Below are 27,377 nucleotides of genomic sequence, written 5' to 3' on the forward strand. Positions count from 1 at the left end.
TCATATGGGCAAGAGCGTTAGCGGAGCTGATTCTCGGACATAATCCCCCCTTTCTTTGTATTTTTCTCTCCACTTTACACAGTGACACGCGAAATGGACAGCGGGGCTCTATGAGTCTAATAAATGAGGACACGCGGAATACTCTGGAGTTTTTCTTTTTTGGAGTATATTGGCTGTATTGTAATTCAAACTGTAGTAGCATCTAGTACTTAACGTGGTATGATGATGTATAAAATTGGCTGAAGGACAACCAATTGTACATAGCGAGGCAAACAAGGTGTTAAAAAAGTTTTAATTAGATCAGATCAATTCGAGAAGCATGTAAGTACCTAGCTACTTAGTAGTAGATGACATATAGGACAGCACAGCCGATATGAAGTCAGAATAAATACAAAAACAGGCTCACTGAACTCCATCCAAACAACCCAGACAAACAAGGTACACAACGCGGGGAAAGCAGGATCAACAATGGGCTTTCGTTCCACGTACACACAAAGAGATGTGGTTTAATATAGCTAATTATGTCTCCCAGAAGGACGGGGAGGGTTATGATGAGACTCGAAGAGGTCTTCTAGATATGCACTAGGTGTTCTCCCCGGTGGTGGCGGGGAAGAGAGGTTCACACTGCTTGTTGACCCCGCGGCGGCGTAGGATTGTCGCATATTGCTATTGCTGTAATTGGGTGGGTCGTGCATTCCTGGCTGAGCCCCTGGGGTAGCTGGCGGGGTAGGGCCGGAACCCGTACGAGTATATCCACGAATTTGTGGCGGGAGACTATCGGAGGAGAAGCCCGCATTCTGGGCAAGGCCAGCAGCGGTATTGCCCGCAGAATAGTAACCAGCTGGGAGGTAACTTGAGCCGCGGTTTGCGCTGTTCTGCATTCCTGCCGTCGGGGAGAAGAAAAGTCCACTGCCGGAGGTTGGAATCTTGGAGTTCCGCACCGAGTCCCTGTAGGAGCTCTGACGGTTCCCACCCATTTTCTCGAGGGAGACGGCGTTGTGGTGGCTGTGACTGTGGCTGCGAGTGTGGGATCGTTTCGAGCGCTTCTTCTTGCCGCGAAGCAGACCTTTGCTCTCGGATGAGTGCATTATGGCTGCTCGGCGGACAGAGCGGTTCACAGACCACGCCACGATGCCCCGCCATGCCAGGACAGAGAGACCCATTGCGCCTAGGACGGCTCCGACGGCGATGAAGACAGTCCCTTCTGGTGCCGAGGACTTTTGCATGTACGGCGCATCTTCTGTTGGAGGGACGGTCATGACAGGAAAGCTATCTGTTGACGTGCTTGATGTGCTTGATGATGTCTCGCTTGACGATGTCTCGCTGTTGTCATTCTCGTTGCTGTTGTCGCTGTTATTGTTATTTCCATCGTCATCGTTCGATGGATCTGAATTATCTTGGGCAGCGGCTAATTGTGCAATCAAAACAATGGCAAGAAATAAGAAGAGCAGCAATCGTGGCCGACCCTTCGTTGATCGGCCGGTGTGAAGAAGCATTGTCAGTATAGGGATGTTTATGCGAGTCGGCGATCAATGTTGGTGAGATTCTCTGTCTCAAGCACGAAGGACCCCGTTTAGCACATGAGTTCCACCACACTGCGAAATGTCTCGGTTCGGTATGAATGTGAAAATGGTATAGAACGCTCCTTGAGGCACGAGGTTCGACACTCGACTCCGCAAAATATTGATAAACAGATAATAAATATGGGGGGCGGTCAGCAAGTAAGGGCGTGGATCGGATCTCGATTATTCTCCACCCGGTGGCAGGTCAACAAAAGGCGGCTGGGTTCTTGAAGTGCTATCGTGCTCCGCGCAGTGAAATAAAATGGCAAGCTATGAACAGGACTCTAACAGAAACGTCATAATCAAGCAGAGGCAGGGTTCAAAACGAGCGACGCAGAATAATGTAGGGTCAAAGAGCGGCCATGCAAAGATCAGCGCAGAAAGCCCATCATGTGCCTGGAACACGGGCCATCACGTGATGCGCCTATTCATAGAAGACGAAGGACGCTCTGACACGATGCGAAACACTTCCAAGTATGGATAGATTCCGCTAGCAATATAATACACATAACCCATAATTAACACCAAAAGCCTGTGGATTTATGATATACGTTGAAAACAAAACAAGAATGCCAAAAGTCTCTCAGGGCTAACGCTACGTAAATGCGGCTACTGCTGCTTCTTCTGCACGGTAGAAGAAGTGTCCTTCTCAAAGGCTGCATAGGAGACCTGCAGGCTCATCAGGGCGCTCAGACCAATGTACAGGATGACAATAAAAACGAAACCGGCGATAAGCCCCATGAAGATACCTATGAGCAGTTAGAATAGCATATTCCAGACCGAAAAAGACAACAATGTACGGACCTGGTGTGAAGTATTGGTACTCATCGAAAAGAGAGTTCTTCGTCGTGTCGTCACGGCGAGAATGCATAGAGTAGTCCCGCTTCAGATCCGCACGTACGGGATCTTGGTAGAGATCGTCCGTGGATTCGTAAACAGGGGCATCGCCTTCCTCAAATTCCCTTGGGGTTGTAGTGTAGAGTATGGTATATTTCTCAGATGGAAGACGGTTGACAATATCAGAAAGCAGCCCATCTAGACATAACCGTCAGTATCCTCTTCAAGCGTGTTGTTACCGCCCCACGTACCGTGATCAGAAAGCTGCTGTACTCGCTCGGATCCAAGAGAAAGCGAAGGGAACTCGACCACAATCACCCGAGGCTCTTTGCCGAAGTCGGTTGAATACGATCCAGCTGCATGAATGTTAGCGAATTGCTTCCAGCGGAACATCAGTATTACAAACATGAAGCATCAATAACCGTCGTCTGAGCACCGCACTTATCTTCAAGGATATCACGGATGTGTTTCGCTTCCAAAATACCAGCGACCTCGTTGATACTCATGGTTGATCGAATCGCCTTGTCCTTGCCTGTCATCTTCGCTCCTAAGCGGGGCGCGGTTTTGGCAGTAGTGAAGTCGATGCTGTGCACCCCTGGTTGAGAAGCGATAACATAGTACTCGGAGGGGCAGGTGCTGAGTTTCGTAGAGAGATCATTAAGCAAAGTGGTTGCTGATTTCAGTTGGACTGAAGTAGATAGGAGTCTGTGTAAGTGGCAGCTTGTGAGCTCATGTCCGCAATCAGCAGCTCCGGGGGCCAACTTACTCGGATGTTGATGCAAGAAAAAAGGGTGAAGTGTCTCGGAATGCGCTAGCTGTCGCTGCTCCTAGAGCCAGCAACGAAAATTGACTTAAACGCATTGTGTAGGCGGAGCTTAGTTGGGCAACGAGGAGTATCTGGAATGATGTTTGAGCCAGGCTGGTGGATTGGACAAGCTCGGAGGGCGGTCAATTGGCGTCAGTTCCGGTGGACGCAGGATTTCCAACATCCACTTTTTTTTTCTAGATCGAAACCACGACAAATATCGCCTCTCCTTACATACCTCCTTATTCCCGCAATTCCACTCAGACTTACGGGCATTTGCGACCATGGGTCCACAATTAAAAGGAGCACATTCAAGGAAGCGAAAGTTAGCTACTCGCGTGGAAGAAATCAACTTCGATGACACTGCCCGCCATGATTTCTTGACAGGCTTTCGCAAACGAAAACAACAACGCATAAAGCATGCGCAGGAGGTCGCAGAGGAAAAGGCGCGAGAAGCGAAAAGGCAGGAACGAAGAAGGGTGAGTCTATCCATAGTATTGTCTTCCGGATCGGCGCTTATCTCTCGATCTTGATATTTAGATGCGTGAAGAGCGAGCCGCAGATTTTGAACGCGCACTAGAAGAGCACAAGAAGCAATTGAGGAAACTGAACGAGGAAAATGAAAGTGGCGACGACGCCGAAAATTCTTCAAGCGATGCTGAGGAAGACGAATGGGACGGAATCGAGGAGCCCCCGGCGATAGACTACGAGGCCGAATATATCGACGAGGATAAATATACTACGGTAACAGTGGAGGAAATGGACCCGTCGAACCAGAGCAACTTTCGGACGAATGACGATGGCTCAGACGAACGGCCGACGGAGCGACCAGAACCTTCTGGTGAAGATGCCAAGTTGAAGGAACAACCCAAAAAGAAAAAGCAGACAGACGACAAGTTGAAGAAGAAAAAGAAGAAGTTCCGATACGAAACAAAGGAGGAACGGAAGGTCACGAGGATGAAGCAGCGGATGTCTAACCATAGGAAGGCGCAAGCGCGAAGAGAAAAGTGATGAGAAGATGCGTGGTATATGGTTCTACGACAATATAATCGCACCAAGGGCATGCACGTTGACAGCATCGATACCCGAAACAATTGCCTCGCATAACATCTCTTCAGTAATTGGCGTATCCATGGGAGCTGAAATCAGGCAATAATTAGCACGCCATGAGGTCGACTCTAGAGCGTGGTGGATGAAAAGGATAAAGAGGGGAGACAACGCTGGCCAAAGAATGTTATGAGATCTGCCTTCTGCGGGCCAACGATATTATAAAATGATGGGCTGTTGAGCGAAATAGTAACAACAAAACAACTGGGAAACCGGTTGAATACACTCCTTCCATCTCACACTTATTTCCAGCCTTATCCTTAAACACTGTTCAAGGAGACCTCGAGTTCGTGAAGTTCCTTCTTCAGTTCTTCGTGCTTCTTTGCCATATCCTCATATTTGCTCTCCCACTCGTCGCGGGATGATTCGGCAGCCTGCACCTTGCGTTCGTAGTGACCAGCCTTGACGTCTGTTTGGCGGAGCCTGTGGGGGAGTGCGATAGTTAGTCTTCACCGCTCCCTAAGAAAAAAAAAGGGGAGGGGGAACAATAAAACATACTTCTCGTTTGTCTCGCGCAGATTCCGGTCAGCCTCCTCAGCCTCCTCCTCGAGGAGTTGCACACGCCTCTGGAGGGCCTCGTTCTGCGTATCATGCTGGGCACTTTGACTGGCGGCGTCCTTAGCCTCCTTCGCCGATGACTCCAGCTTCTCCACCTCGCCCTCGAGGAGCTGGTTGCGGTGGGTGAGAGATGTGATTTCTTGTTCCTTTTCCAGGTTCTCCTGCTCCAAAGTCTTCACTCTGGCCTTGAGTTCCTCATTTTTCTCGTGGGCCTCGTCAGCCTCCAGGCGGAGGGCGGACATTTTCTAAACAAAACCAGTCAGCCATCATACGCATCTCAGTTTGGGTTATTGGAGGCCTGTTCTCCGCCTCCGATTTGGGCCAGATAGGACGAAGCAAGGGGAAAATAAAGCGGTGGTGGTGGTGCAGGTGCAGGAGTTCAACATAGCTTTCGAGCTACCCCGCCGCAAGCAGGGGGGAGAGGGGGGAGAAACAAACCTCCTTGATTCTATCCATGGTGAAGGGCTGGCAGCGGATAAATATGTAAAGACGAAGGGAAGACGAATGTGCTCGAGTTCGACGGAAGGCTTTCGCTCAGCGATAAACCGGACAAGGATGTTGAGTGTATGATCGGTGGGGAAGAAGTTCAGGAGAAGAGCGAAGGGACACTTGATAGACACACACTGACCAGTCGGCGGTCAGCAGCAGCCTGAAGTTTGAGGCCACAACACACTAGTTCTTTTTGGGTGAGCCTTCCCGCGGATCATCACGCTGTCTCCACGGGCAACCACGGTGCAAAAGAAAACACTTGGAGGCACTCGGCATCTAGAACCTCACCACCGCCATTGACCTCGTCACCGCACGCTATACCTTACCAGACAACTATTCGCCCTTGGATGATCAGTATCGTCCTAAATCCGCCACAATGCTGGCTCTCCGAGACCAGGAAAACCTCGTCCACACGCACCAAACCGTTGCCGCGTCGAAGCCGTTGAATCAAAGCACCAAGCAACTGCAACCAAAGACCCCGGGAAATCGAGTTCCAAAGACGCCCTTTAAAGTGCCACTGAAGGATGAGAATGACCCGCTAGCTTTTGGAAAGAAGACTGTGAAGACCATCGGCAAGCAAAATGAGAACGCCAAACTTTCCGTCAAAGATGCTTTCGTCACTCCTATGGGTATGCACCAGCCTTTCCATGTTGCGGGAAACATTTTGGGACACAGGGATTGGGAATCTAATCATAATATAGGTGACACACGCCAGCGAGCGCCCTTGGGTATGAAAACGACCAACGCCAAAGCGAGAGGCCTACAAACCCCGGCAGCACCCGCTGGAACTATAAAGCCAGAAAGGACGACCAAGAAAGGCTCTACACAACGTGTGAAAAAGTTCTCCCCGTTTGTTGAGCAGCCACAGCCCGAGGTCCATATCCAGCCCCCTCAGGATGATGTTCCTGATATCGAGTACATGCCACCCAAGCCAAAAGGTGAGATTGTTGTCCGGTCCCGACCATAGCCAGCATCAAGTATCTAACGCAATGTAGAGCTTCCGGATTATCCTGACGATATCACATATGATACCTCGTTTCCTCAATTCCAGCCCAAAAACCTGGCACTTGGGTTGGAAAGTGTTTATGGAGACAAGGAGGTTGGAAAGGATGGCCTCACGAAACAGCAGCGCAAATTCCAAGAGGACTCGAGGGCGTACGACAAGATGATTGATGAAACTATTTTGAAACAGGTCGAGAGCGTCGGTTTTACTGAGGCTGATGAAGACAACCAGCTAGCCCCCCAGGCCCCAGTGTCAGAGATTCCTCCGCGCCGCATTCATGCACGACAACCCCGAGCCGCTGCAGGGAAATCAAGCTATTCTGCCGGTGTTCCTACAGTCCGTGCTAGGGAAGCGGCCAAAGCTCTCTGTAGCAATGAACGCTCTGTCCCACGAACCAGGGCCGCTCCTATCATGAAGCCCAAGGCCAGGATTACCTCGTCACTGTTTCCTTCCAAGAAGCCTAAGGCCGTTCCCAGCAACCCTTCTCCCATGCGCCACACTGCGGCTGTAGCAGACTCCCGGACAACTGTGGGCTATACCAAGGGTCGAGAAATGTCATCTCGTTTAAACGGCAAGGCTAAGAGTCCTTCAGCTAAGCAGCCAGCAAGCAGAGCTCTCTCCCCTGAGGTCTATACTCAGCCTCACGAGCCTGCTCTTGCTAATACGCAAAGCGAACAGCTGATGGAAGAAGCTTTCCCCACGTACGAAGAAGACGAGGAAACCCAGAACTTCCAGCTAACATTATAAGCTGAGAGTGTCATCGGCTTGAGTGGTACTCGAACTGGCTGCACCCATATTTATTGAAAATGCGTTTGGTTTCCTAATTATGCGATCCATCTCCTATCTGTTAATGGAGCGCGGTGGTCGGCGTGAACCGGGGGTGGTTTCAACGAATTCTTAAAGGGCTACTGTTATGGGAGGGGCGTTAATTACATTTGCTTATTTTCGGTCTGGGCTACAGGAGGGTGAATATTATTTCATATCATTTAATACGCTGCTATCAATGAAGCTCGAGGCCTTTTTGCCTATCTACATGTGTTTCTACAACAGTAACTATGCAAAGTTCGGATAAGTAATAAGGTACGGTTGGGCCCACATCCTGGGGTACCTTGGAACAGACCGAAACTGTAAACTCACTAAATCAAAGGACACTGACACCTAGTCGGAGCTCAGTGGGAAAGTGCACATATAAATAGGGCATTCAGGCACCAGCCTAGTAAGACAAATTTAGCCAGGTTCGAACACGTCAAAAGCTGCAGGAAGCTTGTGACTCGTGGTGATCCTCGGGATGATCGGTGCCCACACGTAATTTCTATCCAGAGGACCAGAACACCACCGACTTCTTCCCTCAACTTCCCCTGTGTCAATTTCCCCCATTGACATTGCCTTCCCTCCCCTCTCCCACCCTTCCCTCTCTTCTCGGTTAATTCGTCTCGACCGCCATGACGAATATCCATCCCGAGTCGCCGGAGGACTTCGAGTTCATCGAAACTCCCGCCGCCTCCGCTACAACGCCCGCAGACGACTGCGGCGTGCGGACTACTTCGGTGAGCTCTACCACTACTGGGATTCATTGCTTGATAGGAGCTCTGGAGAGTGAACCTCTCTGCAAACCAAGCTCAGAAACCATGATCTACCGATACTAACGGCTTTGTCGCTTCTACCATCTTAGTATCCGGCCATCAAAAATGCACCCGTACCAGCCGATTCTCCTGGCAGTGATAGCTTTTCCAACACCTTACTCTTCCTCCTACTCTTCCTGATCCCATGGTATTCCGCCCGTCAGATTGGTGGGGGCTTTTACACCACCATCTTCTTCGCAATCTTCACCACCGTTCCGATTTTGATGGCTTTCTGGTCTGTGGCCTCTACTATCTCCCCACGCAAGAACGAAAAAGCAAAGTATGCCGGCCGCCCTGTGGAGTACTACTTGAACTTCCACAACGAGCATGACCGAGCTACATACCGCGGAAAGGCCAAGGTCCCCATGGAGGTCTTCTACGAGAAGTACTTTGCGGGTGAGGTTGACTTCAAGATGGATGCTCTGGAAGCCCTAGAATTCAGGCATGACTGGGCCAACTTCCGCTTTACAATGGGCCTCTTCAAGCACTTCCTTTTCGGTTTCATCCCAGAATTACTGGTTCACTCTCGTTCTCAGGGTAATTATGTCCGATTCGTCTTCCAATTTAGTATTGGTGTTTTAACTGGCTTTCTAGATGAGGAACAGGTCCGTGACCACTACGACCGCGGCGATGACTTCTATGCTTGGTTCCTAGGCCCTCGCATGATCTACACTTCCGGTATTATCGGGGACGTGAACAAGGAGGAAACGCTCGAGCAGCTTCAGGACAACAAACTTGCCGTGGTCTGTGAGAAGATTGGACTTAAGCAGGGTGATACTGTTCTCGACCTTGGCTGTGGCTGGGGTACCCTGGCCAAGTATGCCTCCGTCCACTACGGTGCCGACGTCACTGGAATCACTCTTGGCCGTAACCAGACCGCTTGGGGTAACAATGGTCTCCGCAACTCCGGCATTGAGGAAAGCCAGAGCCGTATCTTGTGTCTAGATTACCGTGATGCCCCCCGTGTGGATGGTGGATACAAGAAGATCACATGTCTAGAGATGGCGGAGCACGTCGGTGTGCGCCACTTCACCTCGTTCTTGTCTCAGGTCTACGACATGCTAGATGACGACGGCGTCTTCTTCCTGCAGATCGCTGGTCTCCGCAAAGCCTGGCAATACGAGGATCTAATTTGGGGTCTTTTCATGAACAAGTACATCTTCCCCGGCGCTGACGCCAGCACCCCCCTCGGGTTCGTCGTCGACAGACTCGAGGCCGCCGGATTTGAGATCAAGGGTATTGATACCATTGGTGTCCACTACTCCGCTACCCTCTGGCGCTGGTACCGGAACTGGCTGGGTAACCACGAAAAGGTCGAAGCTAAGTACGGTAAAAAGTGGTACAGAGTAAGCTTTTAATCTTCTCTTTCAATCTAGGCCTTATCTTAAGTGAGCACAATAACTAACGAGCTACTTGCAGATCTGGGAATACTTCCTTGCCTACTCTACCATCACATCCCGCCAGGGCGGTGCTACCTGCTGGCAGATCACGCTAGTTAAGAACATCAACTCCACTCACCGTGTTGAAGGCATCAACAACCAATATGGCTTGACCGGCGCTCGGGAAGCTTCCTCCGCCAATGTTGGCAACGGCTCTGTGCCTAGCGCCCACATCACTCTCAAGGCTTAGATACCCTAAGAAGGGATATTAAGTTCAAAGTAGGAGAATAACATCACTGTCGGTGCATATCAGGTTCAGGATCAAGACACAGCCCCGGCACCTGCGCGGGCCGAAGTCCAAAAGGGACATGAAACAGCAGGACGAGGAGAAACGGAAACATTGAGATATATCAGTTTCCTGTGACAGCGCAGAAAGAGGATAGCAGGTGATCTGGGATGATGGAAACGAGATTTCCCCTTGGTTTCTTTCGTTTATATTCATTATTGTACAATGGTTTCCGATCTAAGTATATAGCTTGTGTCGGAAGGAGCAGGGGGACTCGTGGAAAGTATCTATCTCAAATTGCATGGTATATATTAATGGTAAATAGAAACTAGTGGATCATAATAAATTCATTAAATGGCTATCGTATATATCGTAAAGGTGACATTCAACTCGAGTAGTAAGGTATATGATTATATGTGAACAGCCCAATCAAGACCCTTTCTATATCTTACTCTTCATCGACTCACAGCATGACTCCGGGTGAAGTGTGGATTTATTAAAGTTCTGAGTCGACTGGGGTACATCCAGAGCTGGATTCTTTGTGAAGAAGCCGTCGGGTTTGAGCATGACACTTACGCGCTCCATGGGCATGACTGGAAAGTCTTCAATGCGAGGGTTATGGGTTAGACCGAAGGCTAAAAAGGTGTCAAGTTAGTCTCCGAATGCAATATTTTGACAAGATATATGATGAGACTTACTGTGCCATAAGACAACATCTTCGTTTTCTGTGTCGTCTTTTCGCTGAACCCAGGTCTCCACTCCCTGAGCTCGTTTGCTTTGGTTTGTGAACTCTCCTGCAGCGTATAGTTCATTGTCTTGATACTTGGTGACCCAAATTGGCTTTGAAGCAAATTCTGCCCGTTGGTAGCCCATTGCCTTCTTAGGCATGATTAACATCTGACTGGGTGCGGCTTGGAGCTTGTAAGACACGGGCTTGTATGTAATGGGATTAACGACGTTATCGTTGCGGATTTTGAACACGCGATGCCGATTGATATCGGTTTCGGCGGTGTTGGATTTATCAATAACCGTTTCTTCTGTCGTATATCCAACTAGGTATGGGTTCTTTTCGTCCTCTGGAAGCGGTACACTGTCCTGGTAATAGACAGTATTTCTGAATCCATCGATAGCAGGATCAATTCGCAATGAAAACATGTGTTGATGGAAAGGGGCCATGACACCCGGGCCAACATTGGTGCCCCATTTGACAGTTTCTCCGTTTTCGTTGTCAAAGGGAACCGTGGATAGGATCCCTGTTGCTCGGATTTCAAGTTCAATATTTGCCGCCTGGTCAAGAATGTATGCGAAAATATACTCATAGTTGGCCACGGTACAAATCATCTGAATAACAAGCTGACGATTGCGGACAACAGTGGCTGCGCCTGACCTATAATTCGTATGTTTGTGTTGGAGCCCATTATCCTGTTCATGCATGCAAATAATATTTTTCAAAAGGACTGGCTGGCCCTTTGAATCTGACCGGTAACCGTCAAAATATTTAATATGACCCAGGCAGTCACAGCCTAGGGTGAGCTGATTGGCGTTTAGACCGAATCCAACATCCCCAACATCAAATGCCTGTTTTCTGTGATACGGAGCTCTGGGGTCTGTTCCAATCTTATCAGCAACTTCGTTATTTGGGCGATGGATTGAGCAAAAACTCACCACCATACGGCACGGTCATTTCAGATACAGAAAGTCGATACAAGACATTGCGGTTGTCATAGGTGAGGTTATAAAGCACCATGCCATCACGGTTATTGAAACCCACTCGGAAACACCACTTCTGCCAGTGGACCTTATTTCCCTCTACAGAGAAGGATGGTCCTTCAGGCTGTTGGACAATATAAGGTTTCAGATCAGTGCGAAGAGGTTCATCCAACAGGTCATGTGCATATTGAATGGCTTTGACAGGCTTCCAAGGCTGAGTCTCTGCTGTCCGAGTATCGTCTCCTCCGGGGAGGTAGTCCATGCGGACTAACTCTCGGGTATGACCGTTAAAAACAGGAGAGAATTTGCATGGCATGGCATAGTGATTGTTTTCGGGATGATCCACAGAAACGATATACATAAAACACTGGAAGAGTCGGCGTGTTTCGTTGGCATTGTCACTGCCATACATCCAAGGATCGTTGCATACAGTAACTCCGGGTGGGAGTTTTAATTTCTCGATCTCCGCCAGCACGGCTGGATGTCCGTTGCAAAGATTCTCGATGTCGGTAATTTCATCAACATCGATAGGGATCTATGTCTCATGAGTAATTACAATTACAGTATGAGGTAAAAGAGTGGTAGAATTGTTTACCTGGACTCCAGGCGGTAGCTCCTTTACAGAGACAACAGATGCATTGTCCACATTGAGCAGAGCCTTGCAGCACGCCCCCGTATCCAGACGGTGAAAGTAAGAGTAGATTAGACGGGCAGGCTTCTGAGGTAAAGGCTTCCCTAGCCGTTCTGCTTCAATATAAGGGATGACATCTTTTTTAATGGGCTCCTGGAGGTCGATTCGATTGATTCGAAGCTTAACTCCGGGAAACGCAGACTGCAGAATGCGGTGGCCCAGACGGATCTCTTGGGGTGTAAGAGGGTCGAAGGGGTGAGGGCTGATGGACTTCACCAGAGCCGGGCCTTGCGATGTGAGTGACATAGCCAACTGTATTTAGGTGAGAAGGATGGTGGAGGAGAGATATAGTAAAGATCGGGATGGAGAATGGCCGGCCCTTAAGCGAGTACACGAGAGAGTGAAAGATGGGATGAGACTGGGGCCCAGAAGAGTTTGAAGGGGAGAGACAGTGCTTTAAAACATGGTAATCCTTCCCATAGATGATGGAGATATGGAGAGACGAGATGCAGCAATAGACCCAGCTCTGGGTGTACCTGCCTTTCTGGGAAGGTCAGAGCAAATGCCCGCCGGAGGTGGGTCGCCTCTTCTGAAGGGAACAGCTGGAGGCACATCACGGGGTCAGTCTGCATTCGATCTCTGAGTAGACCGCAGTTCATTGGAACTTCTGATGAGCTCTCGGAGAGGCGGTAGTTTCTGCTGTAATCGGATTATATCCACTACTGATCATCACCACCTCGTGCTTACTTGGTATGGCTGTGTTACTGATAAGGCGAAGCTTGGGCTGGCATATCTCAGGACAGTCATCTATTTTTTTGCCAGAATCGATTGACTCGCCTTAGCCCAGTCTGAAAATAACATTTCTAGAATAATCGATTCCATACCTACCGTCTTAACTGTATTTTTCTATCGCAATCTCTTTATTTGGTCTCGCTTTTCTAGATTGTGGTGGCCCCAGTTATACGCTTTTAATGCGTGGTTCCAGGTCTGTTCACGTGCTTTATAGACACCAGTTCGACATCTCTTCATTAACCCTAAAGATTAGAGTCATACATCTTCAGTAAGTCAAGGCCATGCTGTAATATTTATGTACTTTAAAATGCATTTAACCGACTTTTGAGGTCCCATCAGCTTGTTCATATTACTCAGCGGTGGCAACCAGACGGACCTTCGCAATCTGAATCACGGCGCATCTTTTACCAAATACGGTTTAGTCTATCCAATTGTCCCCTCATTATGCTCCAAAAAGCAGAGAAATCCTCATACAATTCTCTGGAGAAGACTTTATGCTGCGTTATCTGCCAATCTGGTCATAATGAGCCTCTCTGTTTGAGGCTCGACGCCTTAGTTTATGTGGTAGTCGCCTACTGACCTATCAGCTTGTTTCCAAACTAGATCATTGGCCGGGGTAATGGTTCGCTTTGCGACGACCCCAGATACTTCCCAGAATGACGATGGCCAGCACTCTGGAAAAAAGAGATATAGAAAGGGAGGGGGGAAATGGACCCGATCGGGATGCTTGACCTGCAAGAAGCGAAGAAAGCGCTGCGATGAGGGTAAACCAAGGTACTATTCTTGTCCCATCACACTTCGCTGTCTAGAGAAAAACACTCATTGACTGCTGATGTAGCTGCCACAACTGTAACAGACTGGGACTAACCTGTGAGGGCTATGGTTCCATGTGGGCAGCGCCTCTTGGGCCCGCCGCTCATGTCTTCAAGCACACAGAGCCGGCCAAGCGCCGTAGACTCAGTTTATCGCCTGCTCCATCAACTGTCTCGATTGCATCGTCAGGACACGCATCGTCGGTGGCAGAGAGTAGTTCTGCTGCCGTCTCTTCCTCGCCACTCACCGATCAAGATGATCTTGACGAGCCAGACAACTGCAGTTTAGTCTCGGGCTCCAGCAATAACCATCAGCTAGTGGTGGCTTCTCCCAGTCCATCCAGACTCATTAGCCATCTTTCCAATCTCGACTCACACTACCTCCAGTACCACATGGAGATGGGATCAAAGCTACTGGCTAATCTCGAAACCGATGACAATCCTCTGCGATCCTTGCTGGTCCCTCGAGCTTTATCATCGCCACTCCTCATGAACGCGCTATGCGCGGTATCTGCAGCACACTTCTCTAATCGCTCATTCAACAGCGGATCTGCAGAACATGAAGGAACCAACTACTACATTGACACAATGCGAGGGCTTCGAACAACCCTTACGAAGAGCCAAAAGGGCTCGTTCCCAGATGATGGCATCCTCGCTGTTGCTCTCCTCTGCAAGTACGAGATCGTCCGAGGCAGCGTAAAGCAATGGGCGGTGCATTTAGATGCGCTGCAGACACTAGTTACCTCTCGGGGAGGGTTGGCTCAGCTCAATGAAGAAACTGCTGAGTTTGTACGAGGACTGTACGGCATTTCCCCCTTGACATATGCCGACGGATTCAAAACTAATAAATACACTTGTTATAGTTTCATATACGCAATCAATGTAGCCACGATCACCACCCAGAGAGTGATAAAACCGTCTATCCTGGGGTTCGATAATGTGAGCACTCGCAAACTCGACATCTATATCGGATATACCGAGGAAATCATCAAAACATGCTCTCGAATATCCGACCTTCCACATCTCCACTCCGACCCTCTAGCCCTAGCACTCGAGGTCAACGCAATGTATGTCTGAATCACTACCACCCAGTTAACTGAAGGCATGGGAAATCTATCTAACCCTTACTGCAGTGACACCGTATTACGTACTTGGGCGTCCACAAAGACCACTTATATCATCCCCAAGGGCATGTCAGAAGCGAGCCTGTCTCGCCTACGCATCGTGGCAGATTGCTTCCGCGACGCCGCATACATCTACCTCCATTCAACGCTAGAACGAATGGCAACGACGCCGGCACCACCTTCGCCTTCGCCCTCGCCATCATCTGCATTTAGATCACCAAATCCAGAATGGTCAACCCTAATCTCATTCCCCAAGCAGCTCGCCATCGAGAACCTCGTGAATAGAGTTAGGGAGCAACCCATCGAAAATAATTGCGAGTTTTCGGCGCTCACGTTCCCGCTCTTCATAGCTGGATGTGAAACTACTGCGCTAGACGACAGAGAGCTGATTCTGCAGACGTTGACTACGCTGGAGGTCAGTTTTGGGATTGGGAATGTGAAGAGGGCGAAGGAGTTGTTGGGGATTCTTTGGGGTGGTGATGGTGATGAGAGTGGGAGAAAGCACTGGGTTGATGTGCTGGAGGGGTTGGGGTGGGATTTGATCCTCGCGTAGGCTGTGCTTGATAAATAGCCCAACGCATTCTCCGTATTATGATGTTTACGTCTTACTGCATGTACTTATACTACCTTGATGATACCACATGGAATAATAATGGCTTGCCTGCCACGTTTTTAGTATGACAAGAAAGAATAAAGTAATAAAACACCGTTCTCATTTCGTGGGTATCAGATTAACTCAATCCCATGTTCACCTCATCACCTAACCCCATCTCCCTTTCTGCTCTTTCCGTTCCCCCAGCAGCCCTCGATCCCCACCGATCCAAGCGATCTTGAGCATCCGAAAGCTCCTTATCACGCATACTCAAACTGTCACTAGCGATTGTGCTACTGCCATGGGGGCTACCATGGACAGAAGTACCCTCGGAGAGCCCTGACATTCTTCGAGACTTCGATATGCTCACGGGCCTCGAAGCATTTTTCAAAGACGAGCTATTATAACTAGTGGCAGAGGTTATTTTTCCAGTATCTTCGGAGTAATTATTATTATTCGAGGAGGTTGGTGGAGGTGTGGCAGAGGAGGAACTGCCATTTTTGTCGCTTACACTCTTTGACGACCCCCCAAACCAACGTCGTCGCCGTGCTTTGGGGGATGATATGGACGGGGCGAGACTCACGGAATCGGCGTCGGCCGTAGAAACATCGGGGTTGCCGCGTTCATTCTTTTCCTTTTCGATTTGCTGCGCCAGGGCTTGCGTTAAGGCTGAGGGTGCGTCTAGGGATTTGCCGTCGGATGCCACTTCCACGAGTTCGGCGTCCCTACACCATTTCCTGCGGCGTGTATAGCGGTCCCACCCGTCTTGACCACGGCGCCCATCATGCCACTGCAAGAAAACAGTCAGTTAGAAGAACGATAAAAGCCAAGATAAGATATGCACGCGATCATGAAGCAGAAACACACCTTATTATCAGAGTAAATCCAACCACCCCCATCGGCACGTTTGGAATCGGATGCATCATCGTCGGCTCCGTCAATGTGCCATTCGCCGCCTTCGACCCATCGCCATTTTGCGTTTCCGCTTTGCACTCCTGGAAGATGGAATTCATTCTTCGGAGGCACTGGGTTTAGATGCTCATCCGTCCAGGCAGCCCGCTCTGACGGGAACAAGGAGTATGTCCAACCAATGCCTAACCAACGACGTTGGTTTTCGTAAATAATAAAAGTAAAACGCACACCGGACGAATCTCCGCGGCGTCTAGTAGCAACATTGGCGGCGTGACCGTGACTCTGCAGGACATGAGACTTGTCTTTATCCAACTCAAATGACAGGCCCGTAATCATAGCGCATATCCGGCGAATGGTGAGAGATCTCCAAAGAATGACGCGGCAGACCCTCGCGGTCCGCGAATGATATGTAAGGATAATTGTACCTACCACCATTATAACACGGCGAGTAGTGATGAGGTGTAGGGGAGGAAGAGTTAGGGCAATCCATAGTGGAGTGACAAAAAGAATTCGGACGAATAAAGCCGTAAGAGCCGGCCGCGTGGTCGCTGATGTAGCCGTCCTTTGAGTTGACAAGAAATCCGTGAGTTCCACGAGTGGTTCGAGGAGGATATTGCACCGAGTGGTGAATGTCCTCATAGCCTCGACAATCTCGTCAAGACTTTCATGACGTTGCGCAGAGCCTTCTGAGGCAGCGGATTGGCTGTGCTTCTCCGTTGAAAATGCCCGGGTTGATAATGGAGAGTAGCGCCTCCAGTACATCCCGAGAATCAGCCCGACCACTACCAAGAGCGGTCCGGCCCGAAGAATAATTGCATCACCGTATAAGACCACCGCCCAGAAACTTGCCACGAGTAGGAAGCTATAGTAGGAGTCGTCCGTAGTCCATGTCAACAGGCCAATAAGCTTATTTAGTGGTAAAATAAACGGGTGTGAATAGGCAAGTGCCCGTGTGACAGGCGGAGGAGTGGCCACGAGAAGAGGAGACTTGCGGTGCACAATGATGCTAGAGCGCTGTCTTGAGGTCAGAGACGAGCCAGAGATGGTACTAGGCGAGAAAGCGGCGACCGTCGGAGGCTGAGAATCAGCATGGCCGCTAATGTGGGTTGACGGGGCCATGGAATCTATCCACGGTATATCTTCTACCGAGTCATTAATATCGGCATCCTCGAAAAGGTCATATACACCAGGGCGCTTAGTGGAGGACATATGAATAAACGAAGGGTGCCTATTTCATCCGTCAGGCTTATTAGGTACATACCGAGTGCTGCCATCCAATAAAGACGTCACAAGCAACCAACAAGGTCATTGCGGGCAGTGAAGGGGGAAGGAAGAAGGGAGGAATGGGAAAAGGAGAAATACTCGTAAGATAAGCCCCAGACAAGCACGACGGCGAGGAGGCAGAAGAGTGGGTTGCGGGGGCAAGCAGAAGATCGCGACACAAGACCCGCGGTGCAGGTGAAGCTTTGCTGCAGTTCTGGACATGTGATCTCTCTGTGATGCCGAGTCGAGGAAGCCGGGCCAGAGTTTCCCTTCAATATACAGTATAATCATCAGTCAAAGTCATGATACATTTTCTGATGAGTACAAATAATCCATATTGCATCTCTGGGCCATAATATGTGCCACTTAAACCTATATTCCTCCCCCGCGAGGCCTACTAGGCAGTATGTACATCGTTGCCCGTAGTTCGTGCTCGGTCTTGGCGGAATCGCAAAGTCGCTCTCCGAATTTTTCCCTCCGGCTTCACCTCCGTCTCCCCATTGCCATCCAACACCTCGAGACCACCAACCCCCATAATCTACCCTCCGATTGCCCTTAGCTGGGTCAAGTCTTTTACTTTATCAAAATGGTACGTTGACACCACTCAATCCGCCCCTGACACAGATTCCATCCCCTTTCTCGCGTTGTTCCGAAATCGCCATACTAACTTCCGACTCACCAACCAGGCCCACCGCATCGTTACCCAAGTCGTTGTAACCGGCGCGCGTGTCTTCGGTCGCGCTTTTGCTGAAGCCTACAAGCAAGCCTCCGCCGCATCCAAACACCAAGGCGCAAACGGCAAGTCTGGGAACTCCTTCGCCTCCTCTGGCATCACCCTAGACGAGGCATGCAAGATCCTCAACGTGAAGCCCCCACAAGGCGGCGAAGCAAACCTTGAGCAAGTGATGGAGCGTTTCAAGAAACTGTTCGACATGAATGATCCGCAGAAGGGCGGCAGTTTCTATCTGCAGAGTAAGATTCTGCGTGCGCGCGAGCGGTTAGAAATGGAGGTCCGTCAGGCCGAGAGACACGCTGCGCAGGAAAAGGAACTGCGTGAAGGGTGGAAGCCAAAGGTTTACAAGGATCGGTGATTTTCCCCTTTCTTTCTTACCTTCGACCTGGTGGATGGTTTTCGCGCGGGTTGCAGGGAATAATCTCCACCCTCGATGTTTTTCCCTTTAATTTTTTCTCCTCTCGAGATCTTTTGCGGCATAGCACGGCGTTTTCTTTTGGTATTTCGAGCATCTGGATCGGAGAAAATTAGACTTCCCCAACAACTCAAAACGCTCGCCTTCCGGGAGGGTTTCTCATGCGGCGTATTCACCCTTGACCTCCGCTTACCGGTTAAGAAACGAATAATGCCATAAAGTCAGTCCTCGATTCCTTCGATTCTAGCTATCCATCGGCTACACCCTACGTTCACTCGCTGCACGATATTCGACATCGATATTCCTCTGTACATTATCTCGCAAGCGAGCCTCCAAACGGAAAAGAAGCCAAGGATTGTCTTTTGAGTCGAAGGATGGACCGGCGAGCGACTGTTGATATATTACCACTTTCTTCCTTCGATACACTATTCTCCGCTCTCACGCTGTCATTATATGTACTATAAATACCTACATGCGGTGAATATTTGCTGCAGTATCTAGATATCTACCTGGATGATGGTGTCCAGTGCAAGCTAGTGCGAAGGCGAATTCTAACCGCATAAATGTATATTTATTCACCGATGTCACAACCGTCCTCTCCCCTAATAGACACGCACCCTCTCTAATTTGGTATAAGCTGGGTTATAAGCTGGATAGCACATCTTAGCCAAGGCCCCATTCGCCAAAGTCAAGGCAACCTTTTCACGTTCCTCTCCAAGCAATCGCATCTAGCGCTCCCTCGGTGAGAAGGTGAAAAGACAGAGACACGGAGCCTCCATGGGACTGTAGCAATTCGATTTGTCATCTAGCTCACTCATAATATTGGATGTTGTCTCAAAGACCTGTTCGACCAACACGAACGCCATGGATTGAGCCTGCGTTGTTATATTCAAGTACTCACCTGTGAATAGGTCAGTAATTAATGGGAACACCAAGGCGTCCAAAGGTAAAGTTCGTGACTGAGCGGGTAGAAAACAGACCAGCACAAAAAAGAGCCAACACTTTGAGACTGCCCAGGCCCAGAACTGACATGAGCCGAGCCCAGTGCTACCCCTGAAGTAGTAAGGTAGACAAAATGGCAAGATTGATACCATCCTAAACCCCTCATGATGCACACAAGCAGGATAGCCATGCGAAATCCCAACGCCACAACGAAAGGGTATCTAATGCTAATATATAATACATAGATCGACAACGTAAGGAAAGAGAAAACATCACAGCATGCCGTATTTTCATAAGTCAAGAGTGCTAGTTCTAGCCAGCAACGGGTATTCCTTTCTCGCGCATGATAAGGTCCTTGTCCATTTCAGACTGCGTCTTGTAACCGCCGAGCTTGATTGCCTCCTCATTACTGATGGAAGTTGGGACTTTCGGTATATCAGGACGTAACCGCTTCAAACGAGAAGCTCGGTCTTTTGATGCTAGCTTCTTTTTCTGAAGCTTTGTCAACTTTTCTTTGGATTCTTTGGATTCCTTGGCCTTTGAGTCTTTAGCCTTTTTACCGCCAGCCGGCGGTTTCGCCGGGAGAGGACGAGAAGGTTTCGATGAGGGAGGTGGTGGGGGTGGAGCCGCATTTGTTGGTGGTGGAGGGCTATAAGGTGGCGGAGGGGGAGGCGACGGAGACCGTCGGTATTGAGCAAATCTGGGGTCCGTCTCGAACACCTCACGCAACTGCCAACGGAGTTCTGTGTATTCATCAAAATTTGCTGCAATTATTGTACCCAAGATGCTTTCAGTAATCTCTCCAGTCGTGGCTGCGGACACCATACGGTCCTTGAGTAGTCGGAATGCCTCTGCAAATGACTTGAAAATCAACCCAATTTCACGAGTGCCGCCAGATATATCATTATCCGGGTTGTTCGGGTCCTCAATAGAAAGACGAGGACCGTTGTTTGCCTTGTACACCCCATAGACTCTCTATACCTTTAGTCAGCGACTGCAGAGATGCAGGAAAGTGAATTGATAACTGACCTTATTGAAGTATCCAGGGGGGTTCATACGAATCCCCACGGTTTCGTAGTCAAAGTTGCTTCCATAGAACTGGAAGAAATCCATGAGGACGCTCCCTAAGTTTGGCGACAGATTGCTGTGGGGCATATGTTGAAGAAGACTGGTGACGAGACAAGTGATAGAAAAGCCTCCCAGACCACCAGTAGGAACCTCGTTGAGGCCCCTAAGAAGAAGAAATTGTTTAATCACTGACACGATAACAGGCATTGCGGGATATTCTTGTCTCCACACCTGGAACGTTCTGTTCGCAATAAGCCCACTGTCGTTATCAAACGAAAGATCCACCTTGAGCCCGGTCAACTTATCCACGAATTTCAAAATTGGAACACGCGCATGAGCGATGGTTTCAACAGAGCCAGGAACAGCTATATCCTGGTTCTTAACGAAAGCAGAGAAAGCATAGATCTGCCCTTTTCTCTCACCGAACGTCTTGACGCCGGTGCGCCTGAAATTGGTAGAGAGAAGGACAAGGTCTATGTCGGCATTGGGCAGATACAGCCCGGACGCGAACGAACCAAAGGCATGAACTTCCACTCCGTAATAGCGGCTTTGAAACGTAGCCTGTAGTCTCGCCACCAAGTCCTCTCGCACGACTTGCTCGTACTGCACAGGCTTTACCCAATGGTAAAAGCTCAAAATCTCGTCATGAAGCCTGAGTGCGTTAGATAGCCCATCCCAAAAGAGCTGCAAGCGCAGAACATACCTTGATCCTAGATGCAGGGTCGGTGGCATAAGATTTAACCAAGGAGTCCCAGTCTCAGAAGGCCGCAATTTCCATTCATCTATAATGGAGCCGTCTTTGTAGTACCTACTCGCCAACTTTCCGCCAGGCTTACCTGGCCCCTTTATCTCATCATCATAGGTCCTCTTCCGATTCCCAAGAGCTGGGTCGTTTCCTTGAAGATGGCGCTTTGGGCCCGTTGGCGCGTTCTCCGGTGGATTACTCGTTTCATTCTCATCCACCAACCCAGCTAGAGAAATGAAGTCCTCGTTCGAAACCACAGCATCTGTCTTCGCGGGCTTCTCGCTAGCCGCGAGTCGAGCCTTTCGAATAAGTTTCACCACGTCCACCTTTTTATTCTGGGTCTCATCCGGAGGAGGTAGTGCCGTGTAAGGATCCGGGTTCGACCACTTCGGCTTCGACTCGGCGGCGGTATCCGGTACAGGCGTGTTGTTGCTTTCGACTGCGCGTTTCTTGCGTGGGCGGGACTCTCCGTCTTCGTCTTCGTTCTCGTCCGACGACACGTCCATCTCGGCTTCCTCGCTATCGCTAAGGTTCTCGATTCGCGCAAACTTCATCCCCGGTTTCGCATGTTCTGATTCAGGACCGACCAGCAGCTCTGGTGTCGTCTCTCTCCGCGATCTCAAGAGTGGCCTTTCTGACGTCCCGGGGCGCTGATAGCGAAAAGTGAATTCATGCTTGGGCTGATGCGACGACCGCTGGTTACCACCTCGAAACTCGTAAGCCGGCGGCGGCATTATGGACCGGGTATGCCAGATGTTCTGATGTATAAGTATTAACGGGGGAAATTGAAAACATAAAAAGAGAGATTTATAGAGAGATTTCGGGCAAAAAAAAGAAGAAGGCCTTGAGTCGAGATATGCTGAGTGCGTGATTGCCGGTTTTTTACTTTCTTTTTTGCGGCAGAAATTTGGCTTTGAGGAAGGCGGTGAATGTTATGGTGAAGACAAAGCATACAACATCCCTGTTCTTTCACCTGAGGTTACACAAGCTCAATTGGCTATTGGAGTGGTGATTGGTTTATTTATATCTCAGGATTATTTGTACTGCCTCCCGCCTTTAAACCAGCTTCCAACTGCTGGATGAGCGAATTGTCCACTGCCATCTCGGCAAAGCTGGTTCGGCTTGTAACCCAGTCCAGCCATTCTTCAGCCCTGGAGCCACTGTCTGCATGGAGAAGGCCGACACTTACATCAAGCAGCAGTGGTCTCTTCTCGCAGTGCCAGAAAACCGATGCTCCACAGCGGCTACAGAACTCCCGATAGACTCCAGGTGAACTATTATATCGCCTCATTGTGCCGGTGCCGAAAGTTAGCTCTGTTTTGTCCGTCGTCAATATGTTTGATTTGGGAATGAATGCCCAGGTCTGGATAGGAAAACCACTGGCCTGGCGACATGTTGGGCAGGCGCAGGTTCCCGCCATATACTTGGTTTTGCCGGCACATAGCCACCACTTCACATCCTCGTCGTTTTCAGCCGAAACCGAGGAATGGTATGGAACAATCAAGTCGGGCCATGGCGACCATGGTTCCTCAGAAGCCGAATCCGGGCGGGTAATATAGAGCTCTATACCACCACAGTGGCATTGAGCGAGAAGTTGAGCCGGGTCTCGGCTTGGTATTTTTTTCTTTATTTTGTCTGTAGCGTCTTGACTTTTTGCCGGGCACTCGACCCAACATGGCGCGTCAGCTCTAGCAATGACACCAGGAAGAAAGGGAGATAGGCCACCGTCCTGCGTGTCGTTGACTTTCCAGTGGAATACGCCCTTGGTTTGTGGCGGGCTATCTAGCAGTCCCGATGCGACAAGAAAGCGGCCCGTGTGTCTAGAATGAGCAAAAACATGCGAACCGCAGGTCCCGCAAAAGAAGCGTGTAAGTGAGTCTGCCTGGTGATACTCGGCGAGATCTTTAAGTTGTGGCTTTTCTTGCAGGGGGTAGTAAGATGTGAAGATTTGTCCGGAAACGGTCTGGCATGCTGTGCAGTGGCAGAGGTTCAGCGTGCTGCTAGTAGTAGATGGATCGAGCTGCACCTGCTGTGTCACCCTAGCGCATAGGCAGGAGATTGAGTGCATCATGTCGTCTATATCTTTGATGCTCCAGATAGAAGCCGTGCACGTACGTAGCTTTCTGTCAGAAGTTTGTAGAGGCTTACAGGCTTCGTTAGTGACGTCGCCTAGTCCCAACAAGGATGCACATACTGGACTCGGCCCTTCGAAATCAACGCCAACTACATCGCATAAAAAAACACCTTGGGCAAAATAGCAGCTCCAGTTGGCTTCAGGAAGTAAAAGATCCGCCCTCTTGCAGAAATGTGCTCACATTAATATTCACGTTCGTGTCGGGATGTTGCAACGGGGCCAGCGGCCGTCCTATAAATACCCGGTACACGACCCCGCCCCGGTCCCTCCCTCTTCTCTCTTCCCTCCTCCTACGCCCGACTTGAATTCCACGAACCTCACAAAAGCAAACCCAAGCTCAGACTCTTAAGAAACTTTTCTTAAAAACACCACTACATCTCAAAATGTGTATGTTGTTTTCCCCTTTCGTTCCCAGTGTATTTCATCTAGCGGGGTCAATGGCGGGGTATCATTCCCATCCATTCCCATCCCTGTCAGGCAAATTTGCCCAGGGATGTTGCACGAATGATAATACTAGCCCAAGACGTCTGTAGAGACGAATATGAAGCTAACGCTGGATCGTACAGCTCACGGTTGCTCCTGCGGTGCTTCTTGCCAGTGCCCTGCCGGCCAGTGCAACTGCCCTGTAAGCCGCACCCTTGCTTTGTTACCTGTTACATACTGTCAAACTTGTCGCCTTGCTAATAGACGTCGCATAACAGAAGAACTAAAGGTCTCGAACATGTGTTGATGAGCGGAAGCGGACCGGAGAGATGTCGTTGCTGAATTATGGAATGGGTGGTTGTCGTTGTGCCCCGGAATATGTTTCGTAGCGCGAGAGCACCGATAGTGATAAATTCTACCATCAGATCCCGATTCTAGCATTCGTTCTGGGCATTTTATGTTTTTAAAGCAGTAGTCCTCAAGTTACTCATGAGTACCTCCTTGGAAAGACCCCCTTCCCCCTCTTGCTCCAGATGTCAATCAGCAACCGCGTTCCCCGCCATCTTTTAGCAATAATCAGATGTCATCCGGCGATACGACCGATCCTTGCATCGTGCGGCTGTCGCGCGTTCTACGAGACCTGTGGGCACTGCGCCATTATTGCTAATGCAGGAAATACTGACATCGACCCATCCCACCCCACCATGATCAGGGCGACCAGTCCCAGGCAAGGAATTTTTGCGTCCTTCTTCGCCCTTCTTAGTAACGCATATTACTTTTCAATAGTGACGTTTTTCATCGGACTTCCAACTCAGATTACGTGGTGTAGGCAACTTACACTCTTGCTCGAACGCGAAAGAGGGGGGCAGGACTGGGTGCCTGAGCTTAAGCTCCAGGTGACTGACTGCCAGGAGGTCATCAAGAAGGCAACCTCACCAATGGGCGTTTGGTTCTTGATGCTGTGGGAGATAAGATACTGGAGGGCTAGTGCATATCAGGCAATACTAAGACGCTTGCGACTTGCTCCTCTGCTCGAACGTGCAACAACCACTCCTCAGACACCGGGCGAAGACCCAACAAGGTGATGAAAAGTCGTAAATAATGGGGTAATAAGCCCTGAGAGGCCTTTCTCATTGCTAGCCTCACTTTTCTCTATGGAACTATGATAGGATCTGTATGTTGAACGTGGCATGACATCGATCGACCACACGTCTGTATACTGTAAAGCTCAGCTGCAGGCCGGTTCTTGGAGAGGAAATAGAGAGGACACTTGCGCCTATCAAGAAAAGCAGGTTAAGACTTCTCCATCCGATTTCTGCTTTGATTACCGCATCGCACGGATCCCAACGTATTATATCATGCACGTCAACCATCCAACCCCCACACCCTGTTCCTCTCAAGTACGTAGTAACGCCGTATCCGTCCCCTCCCACCATCAACCTCCAGTAACTAAACACCGTCATTCGCCCTCCACAAAAAAGAAAAAGCAAAACCAAGCGCTGAGTTTCAGAAACTCAGCATGACTCCGATCACCGTAGCAGGGGCCCTCAAGAAGAAAACAAATCGGAAGACGACTGGGGACTGCCACTGCCAGCTTATTGGAGGATGTCCGCCAGTACGCCCACACCCACGCCTTGACAGACTGTGCTGTGCTGGGCTTTGCTCCACTAGTATGGTTTATCCAGTCAATCATCGCCGCATAAGCTGCGTAACTGATACAAGAGCTTCTGAATGGGGGAGACGAAGAGGGGAAGTATGGATGAATGATGTAGTATTTGTAGTAAAGAAGCCAGAAGAAGCTATATAAAGGTCTGCCTTCCCTCACACCCTTGTCTCTCTTCTCTTTCTTATCCATCCATCCATCACAACTATTCAATCCAAACAAGCATCTACTTCGTCCGGTTCAAACACCACAGACCCAAACCAGTCAACATGTCTCCCTGCAACTGCAACTGCTGCTCCGGCGACTGCAACTCTTGCTCCTGCAGCAGCTGCACCGTATGTCACCTCCCTCTCGTCTCATCTTGACCCTACTCCAGTATCTTGGGAAACTAACCGGATTCCTCCCTCTAGCACTAAATCCCCTAAACCCTTCGAGCGAGCATCCCTCTTGTCAATAAACACCTCGAGGTCGATACTCAACACCCGTCGGTAACGATGGCGTGAACGAACTTGCGCATCTGGGTCGGTTGAGGGTATTGTTTTGCTTTGTTCGTGTTTTTGAGATCATAAAGTGAATTATACATATCTAAACATATACGCTTTATATATTGAGAGCTCATTCAACTCTTCCTATATCTGTAGCTAGTAAAGTTGTGGCCTGGTCAGGATGGCATGCCCGAGTAGTACCCGATATATCTTCCTAACCATCCACTTTAGTAGAAGGATTTGTAGACTCCCACCATGTCGAGTTCCTCGCCCACAAGGCCAACCCCCCTCGAGTTACTCATCACTACTACCGTACTCCTCGTCAGTAGTTTCTTCCTCATCCTCATCCTCCTTTTCCCTTTCTTCCATACTAGATATGAGGGCCTCTCTGATATCGGCGCCGAGTAGCATACCGATATCTTGGCCTGCTTGTTTGTCCTGTTCTCCGTCTGGCTCGAATGTATTTGTTTCGAGCAGCGATGGTGGCAGCTCCGTACCCGAGAAGCAGCGTGCCAGGGTAACAAGCGTGGGCCTATGTAGATAACGGGCCATAGTCGGCCAGAAGTTATGTCTGTTGAGTTTTTCTCTTACTACATCGTTGCCATTGATCCTGGCGTAGATATACGAAATGACGAAGCGGAAGAAAAGGTAACGGCAGGCGGGTCGGTTGTCACCGAGGAAGGTCAGTTCCTTTTTGTCAATATCCTGTAAGTTCGATTGTTAGCAGCTGATTTGGTTGATAGAGCCTGCTGGGGAAGAACTGACCTCAAGCCCGCTCCAGGATCCCATCATCGGGCTCTGTGGTAGGGTTACTGCGGTGCTTTTTCACCTGGAGTTCCTCCGTTAAGTCGTCTTCAATCAGCCTCCTCTGACATTGCAAAACCTTGAGGTTCTGGGACAGGCTTTTGGAGGAACTCAGAAATGGCTGTATTTCGGTAGAAAACTCCTCGTCGCTGATCAACTGTTTTGCCTTTGCCTCGTCTAATCCGTCACGAAAGCAACGGATCCAGTCGAGCTCGGCTTCCATGGCGGCCATTTTCGTGTCCAAGAAGCCTGATACTGGGGAGCTAGCGGACATCTGAGGCAGAGGGGATGCAGCGCTAACAGAACAGTGTTTCTGTTGGGTAGTAAGGGTATCAAGCCCCTTTTCAGGCATCGGAAAATGCGTGAGATGGTCCATGTCCGGCAGTGGGGTTTGGACTTGACTCTTGAGTGACGAGAGATGGGAGGTGGTAAGATACGGCTTCAAATACTATGTTTGTGTTATTGACTCACTGTTAAGCTT

The 27,377-nt window shown here is 49.6% G+C and overlaps 13 protein-coding genes across 13 annotated transcripts; 5 read left to right on the forward strand and 8 right to left on the reverse strand.

The window, feature by feature from the left end:
- Nucleotides 1–167: 167 nt before the first annotated feature.
- Nucleotides 168–1,831, reverse strand: ASPVEDRAFT_699953 (uncharacterized protein). Its single transcript, XM_040816050.1, has one exon. The coding sequence runs from the start codon at nt 1,494–1,496 to the stop codon at nt 516–518; it is 981 nt and encodes a 326-aa protein (XP_040668626.1). The 5' UTR covers nt 1,497–1,831; the 3' UTR covers nt 168–515.
- Nucleotides 1,832–1,833: 2 nt separating this feature from the next.
- On the reverse strand, nt 1,834–3,584 carry ASPVEDRAFT_700651 (Ac45/VOA1 transmembrane domain-containing protein). Its single transcript, XM_040816055.1, has 5 exons — nt 3,166–3,584; nt 2,806–3,104; nt 2,651–2,755; nt 2,367–2,597; nt 1,834–2,311 (listed from the first exon to the last, which is right to left on the reverse strand). The coding sequence occupies exons 1-5, from the start codon at nt 3,258–3,260 to the stop codon at nt 2,172–2,174; spliced, it is 870 nt and encodes a 289-aa protein (XP_040668627.1). The 5' UTR covers nt 3,261–3,584; the 3' UTR covers nt 1,834–2,171.
- On the forward strand, nt 3,416–4,215 carry ASPVEDRAFT_151461 (rRNA-processing protein RRP17; the record flags this gene model as incomplete). Its single annotated transcript, XM_040808264.1, has 2 exons — nt 3,416–3,683; nt 3,745–4,215. Exons 1-2 carry the CDS (start codon nt 3,489–3,491, stop codon nt 4,213–4,215), a joined length of 666 nt encoding a protein of 221 aa, XP_040668628.1. The 5' UTR covers nt 3,416–3,488.
- A 356-nt stretch (nt 4,216–4,571) lies between these two features.
- On the reverse strand, nt 4,572–5,369 carry ASPVEDRAFT_194109 (tropomyosin; the record flags this gene model as incomplete). Its single annotated transcript, XM_040809152.1, has 3 exons — nt 5,308–5,369; nt 4,810–5,114; nt 4,572–4,734 (listed from the first exon to the last, which is right to left on the reverse strand). Exons 1-3 carry the CDS (start codon nt 5,323–5,325, stop codon nt 4,572–4,574), a joined length of 486 nt encoding a protein of 161 aa, XP_040668629.1. The 5' UTR covers nt 5,326–5,369.
- Nucleotides 5,370–5,734: 365 nt separating this feature from the next.
- ASPVEDRAFT_29411 (uncharacterized protein) lies at nt 5,735–7,108 on the forward strand (the record flags this gene model as incomplete). The annotated part of the gene is made up of 2 exons (XM_040810222.1): nt 5,735–6,296; nt 6,354–7,108. The coding sequence occupies 2 exons, from the start codon at nt 5,735–5,737 to the stop codon at nt 7,106–7,108; spliced, it is 1,317 nt and encodes a 438-aa protein (XP_040668630.1).
- A 404-nt stretch (nt 7,109–7,512) lies between these two features.
- ASPVEDRAFT_42389 (putative cyclopropane-fatty-acyl-phospholipid synthase) lies at nt 7,513–10,027 on the forward strand. Its single transcript, XM_040812579.1, has 4 exons — nt 7,513–7,908; nt 8,034–8,520; nt 8,578–9,329; nt 9,403–10,027. Exons 1-4 carry the CDS (start codon nt 7,804–7,806, stop codon nt 9,610–9,612), a joined length of 1,554 nt encoding a protein of 517 aa, XP_040668631.1. The 5' UTR covers nt 7,513–7,803; the 3' UTR covers nt 9,613–10,027.
- Nucleotides 10,028–10,089: 62 nt separating this feature from the next.
- On the reverse strand, nt 10,090–12,357 carry ASPVEDRAFT_62801 (amine oxidase; the record flags this gene model as incomplete). Its single annotated transcript, XM_040815638.1, has 4 exons — nt 11,954–12,357; nt 11,314–11,893; nt 10,347–11,255; nt 10,090–10,283 (listed from the first exon to the last, which is right to left on the reverse strand). Exons 1-4 carry the CDS (start codon nt 12,293–12,295, stop codon nt 10,090–10,092), a joined length of 2,025 nt encoding a protein of 674 aa, XP_040668632.1. The 5' UTR covers nt 12,296–12,357.
- A 1,043-nt stretch (nt 12,358–13,400) lies between these two features.
- Nucleotides 13,401–15,270, forward strand: ASPVEDRAFT_132532 (Zn(II)2Cys6 transcription factor; the record flags this gene model as incomplete). Its single annotated transcript, XM_040806925.1, has 4 exons — nt 13,401–13,555; nt 13,620–14,393; nt 14,457–14,660; nt 14,727–15,270. The coding sequence occupies 4 exons, from the start codon at nt 13,401–13,403 to the stop codon at nt 15,268–15,270; spliced, it is 1,677 nt and encodes a 558-aa protein (XP_040668633.1).
- A 77-nt stretch (nt 15,271–15,347) lies between these two features.
- Nucleotides 15,348–17,832, reverse strand: ASPVEDRAFT_194124 (PEX28-32 family peroxisomal membrane protein). The gene is made up of 3 exons (XM_040809153.1): nt 17,584–17,832; nt 16,177–17,449; nt 15,348–16,099 (listed from the first exon to the last, which is right to left on the reverse strand). Exons 2-3 carry the CDS (start codon nt 17,428–17,430, stop codon nt 15,449–15,451), a joined length of 1,905 nt encoding a protein of 634 aa, XP_040668634.1. The 5' UTR covers nt 17,431–17,449; nt 17,584–17,832; the 3' UTR covers nt 15,348–15,448.
- A 238-nt stretch (nt 17,833–18,070) lies between these two features.
- On the forward strand, nt 18,071–18,575 carry ASPVEDRAFT_29416 (import motor complex subunit PAM16; the record flags this gene model as incomplete). The annotated part of the gene is made up of 2 exons (XM_040810223.1): nt 18,071–18,073; nt 18,171–18,575. The coding sequence occupies 2 exons, from the start codon at nt 18,071–18,073 to the stop codon at nt 18,573–18,575; spliced, it is 408 nt and encodes a 135-aa protein (XP_040668635.1).
- Nucleotides 18,576–19,886: 1,311 nt separating this feature from the next.
- ASPVEDRAFT_133301 (putative topoisomerase family protein TRF4) lies at nt 19,887–22,121 on the reverse strand (the record flags this gene model as incomplete). The annotated part of the gene is made up of 3 exons (XM_040807017.1): nt 19,887–20,549; nt 20,604–21,294; nt 21,346–22,121. The coding sequence occupies 3 exons, from the start codon at nt 22,119–22,121 to the stop codon at nt 19,887–19,889; spliced, it is 2,130 nt and encodes a 709-aa protein (XP_040668636.1).
- Nucleotides 22,122–22,408: 287 nt separating this feature from the next.
- ASPVEDRAFT_133070 (GFA family protein) lies at nt 22,409–23,458 on the reverse strand (the record flags this gene model as incomplete). Its single annotated transcript, XM_040806993.1, has 1 exon — nt 22,409–23,458. One exon carries the CDS (start codon nt 23,456–23,458, stop codon nt 22,409–22,411), a length of 1,050 nt encoding a protein of 349 aa, XP_040668637.1.
- Nucleotides 23,459–26,386: 2,928 nt separating this feature from the next.
- Nucleotides 26,387–27,128, reverse strand: ASPVEDRAFT_84348 (uncharacterized protein; the record flags this gene model as incomplete). The annotated part of the gene is made up of 3 exons (XM_040817524.1): nt 26,387–26,797; nt 26,858–26,890; nt 26,922–27,128. The coding sequence occupies 3 exons, from the start codon at nt 27,126–27,128 to the stop codon at nt 26,387–26,389; spliced, it is 651 nt and encodes a 216-aa protein (XP_040668638.1).
- Nucleotides 27,129–27,377: the final 249 nt, after the last annotated feature.

Source organism: Aspergillus versicolor (assembly GCF_001890125.1).
Source record: "Aspergillus versicolor CBS 583.65 unplaced genomic scaffold ASPVEscaffold_5, whole genome shotgun sequence".
In the NCBI taxonomy this organism is placed as follows: domain Eukaryota; kingdom Fungi; phylum Ascomycota; class Eurotiomycetes; order Eurotiales; family Aspergillaceae; genus Aspergillus; species Aspergillus versicolor.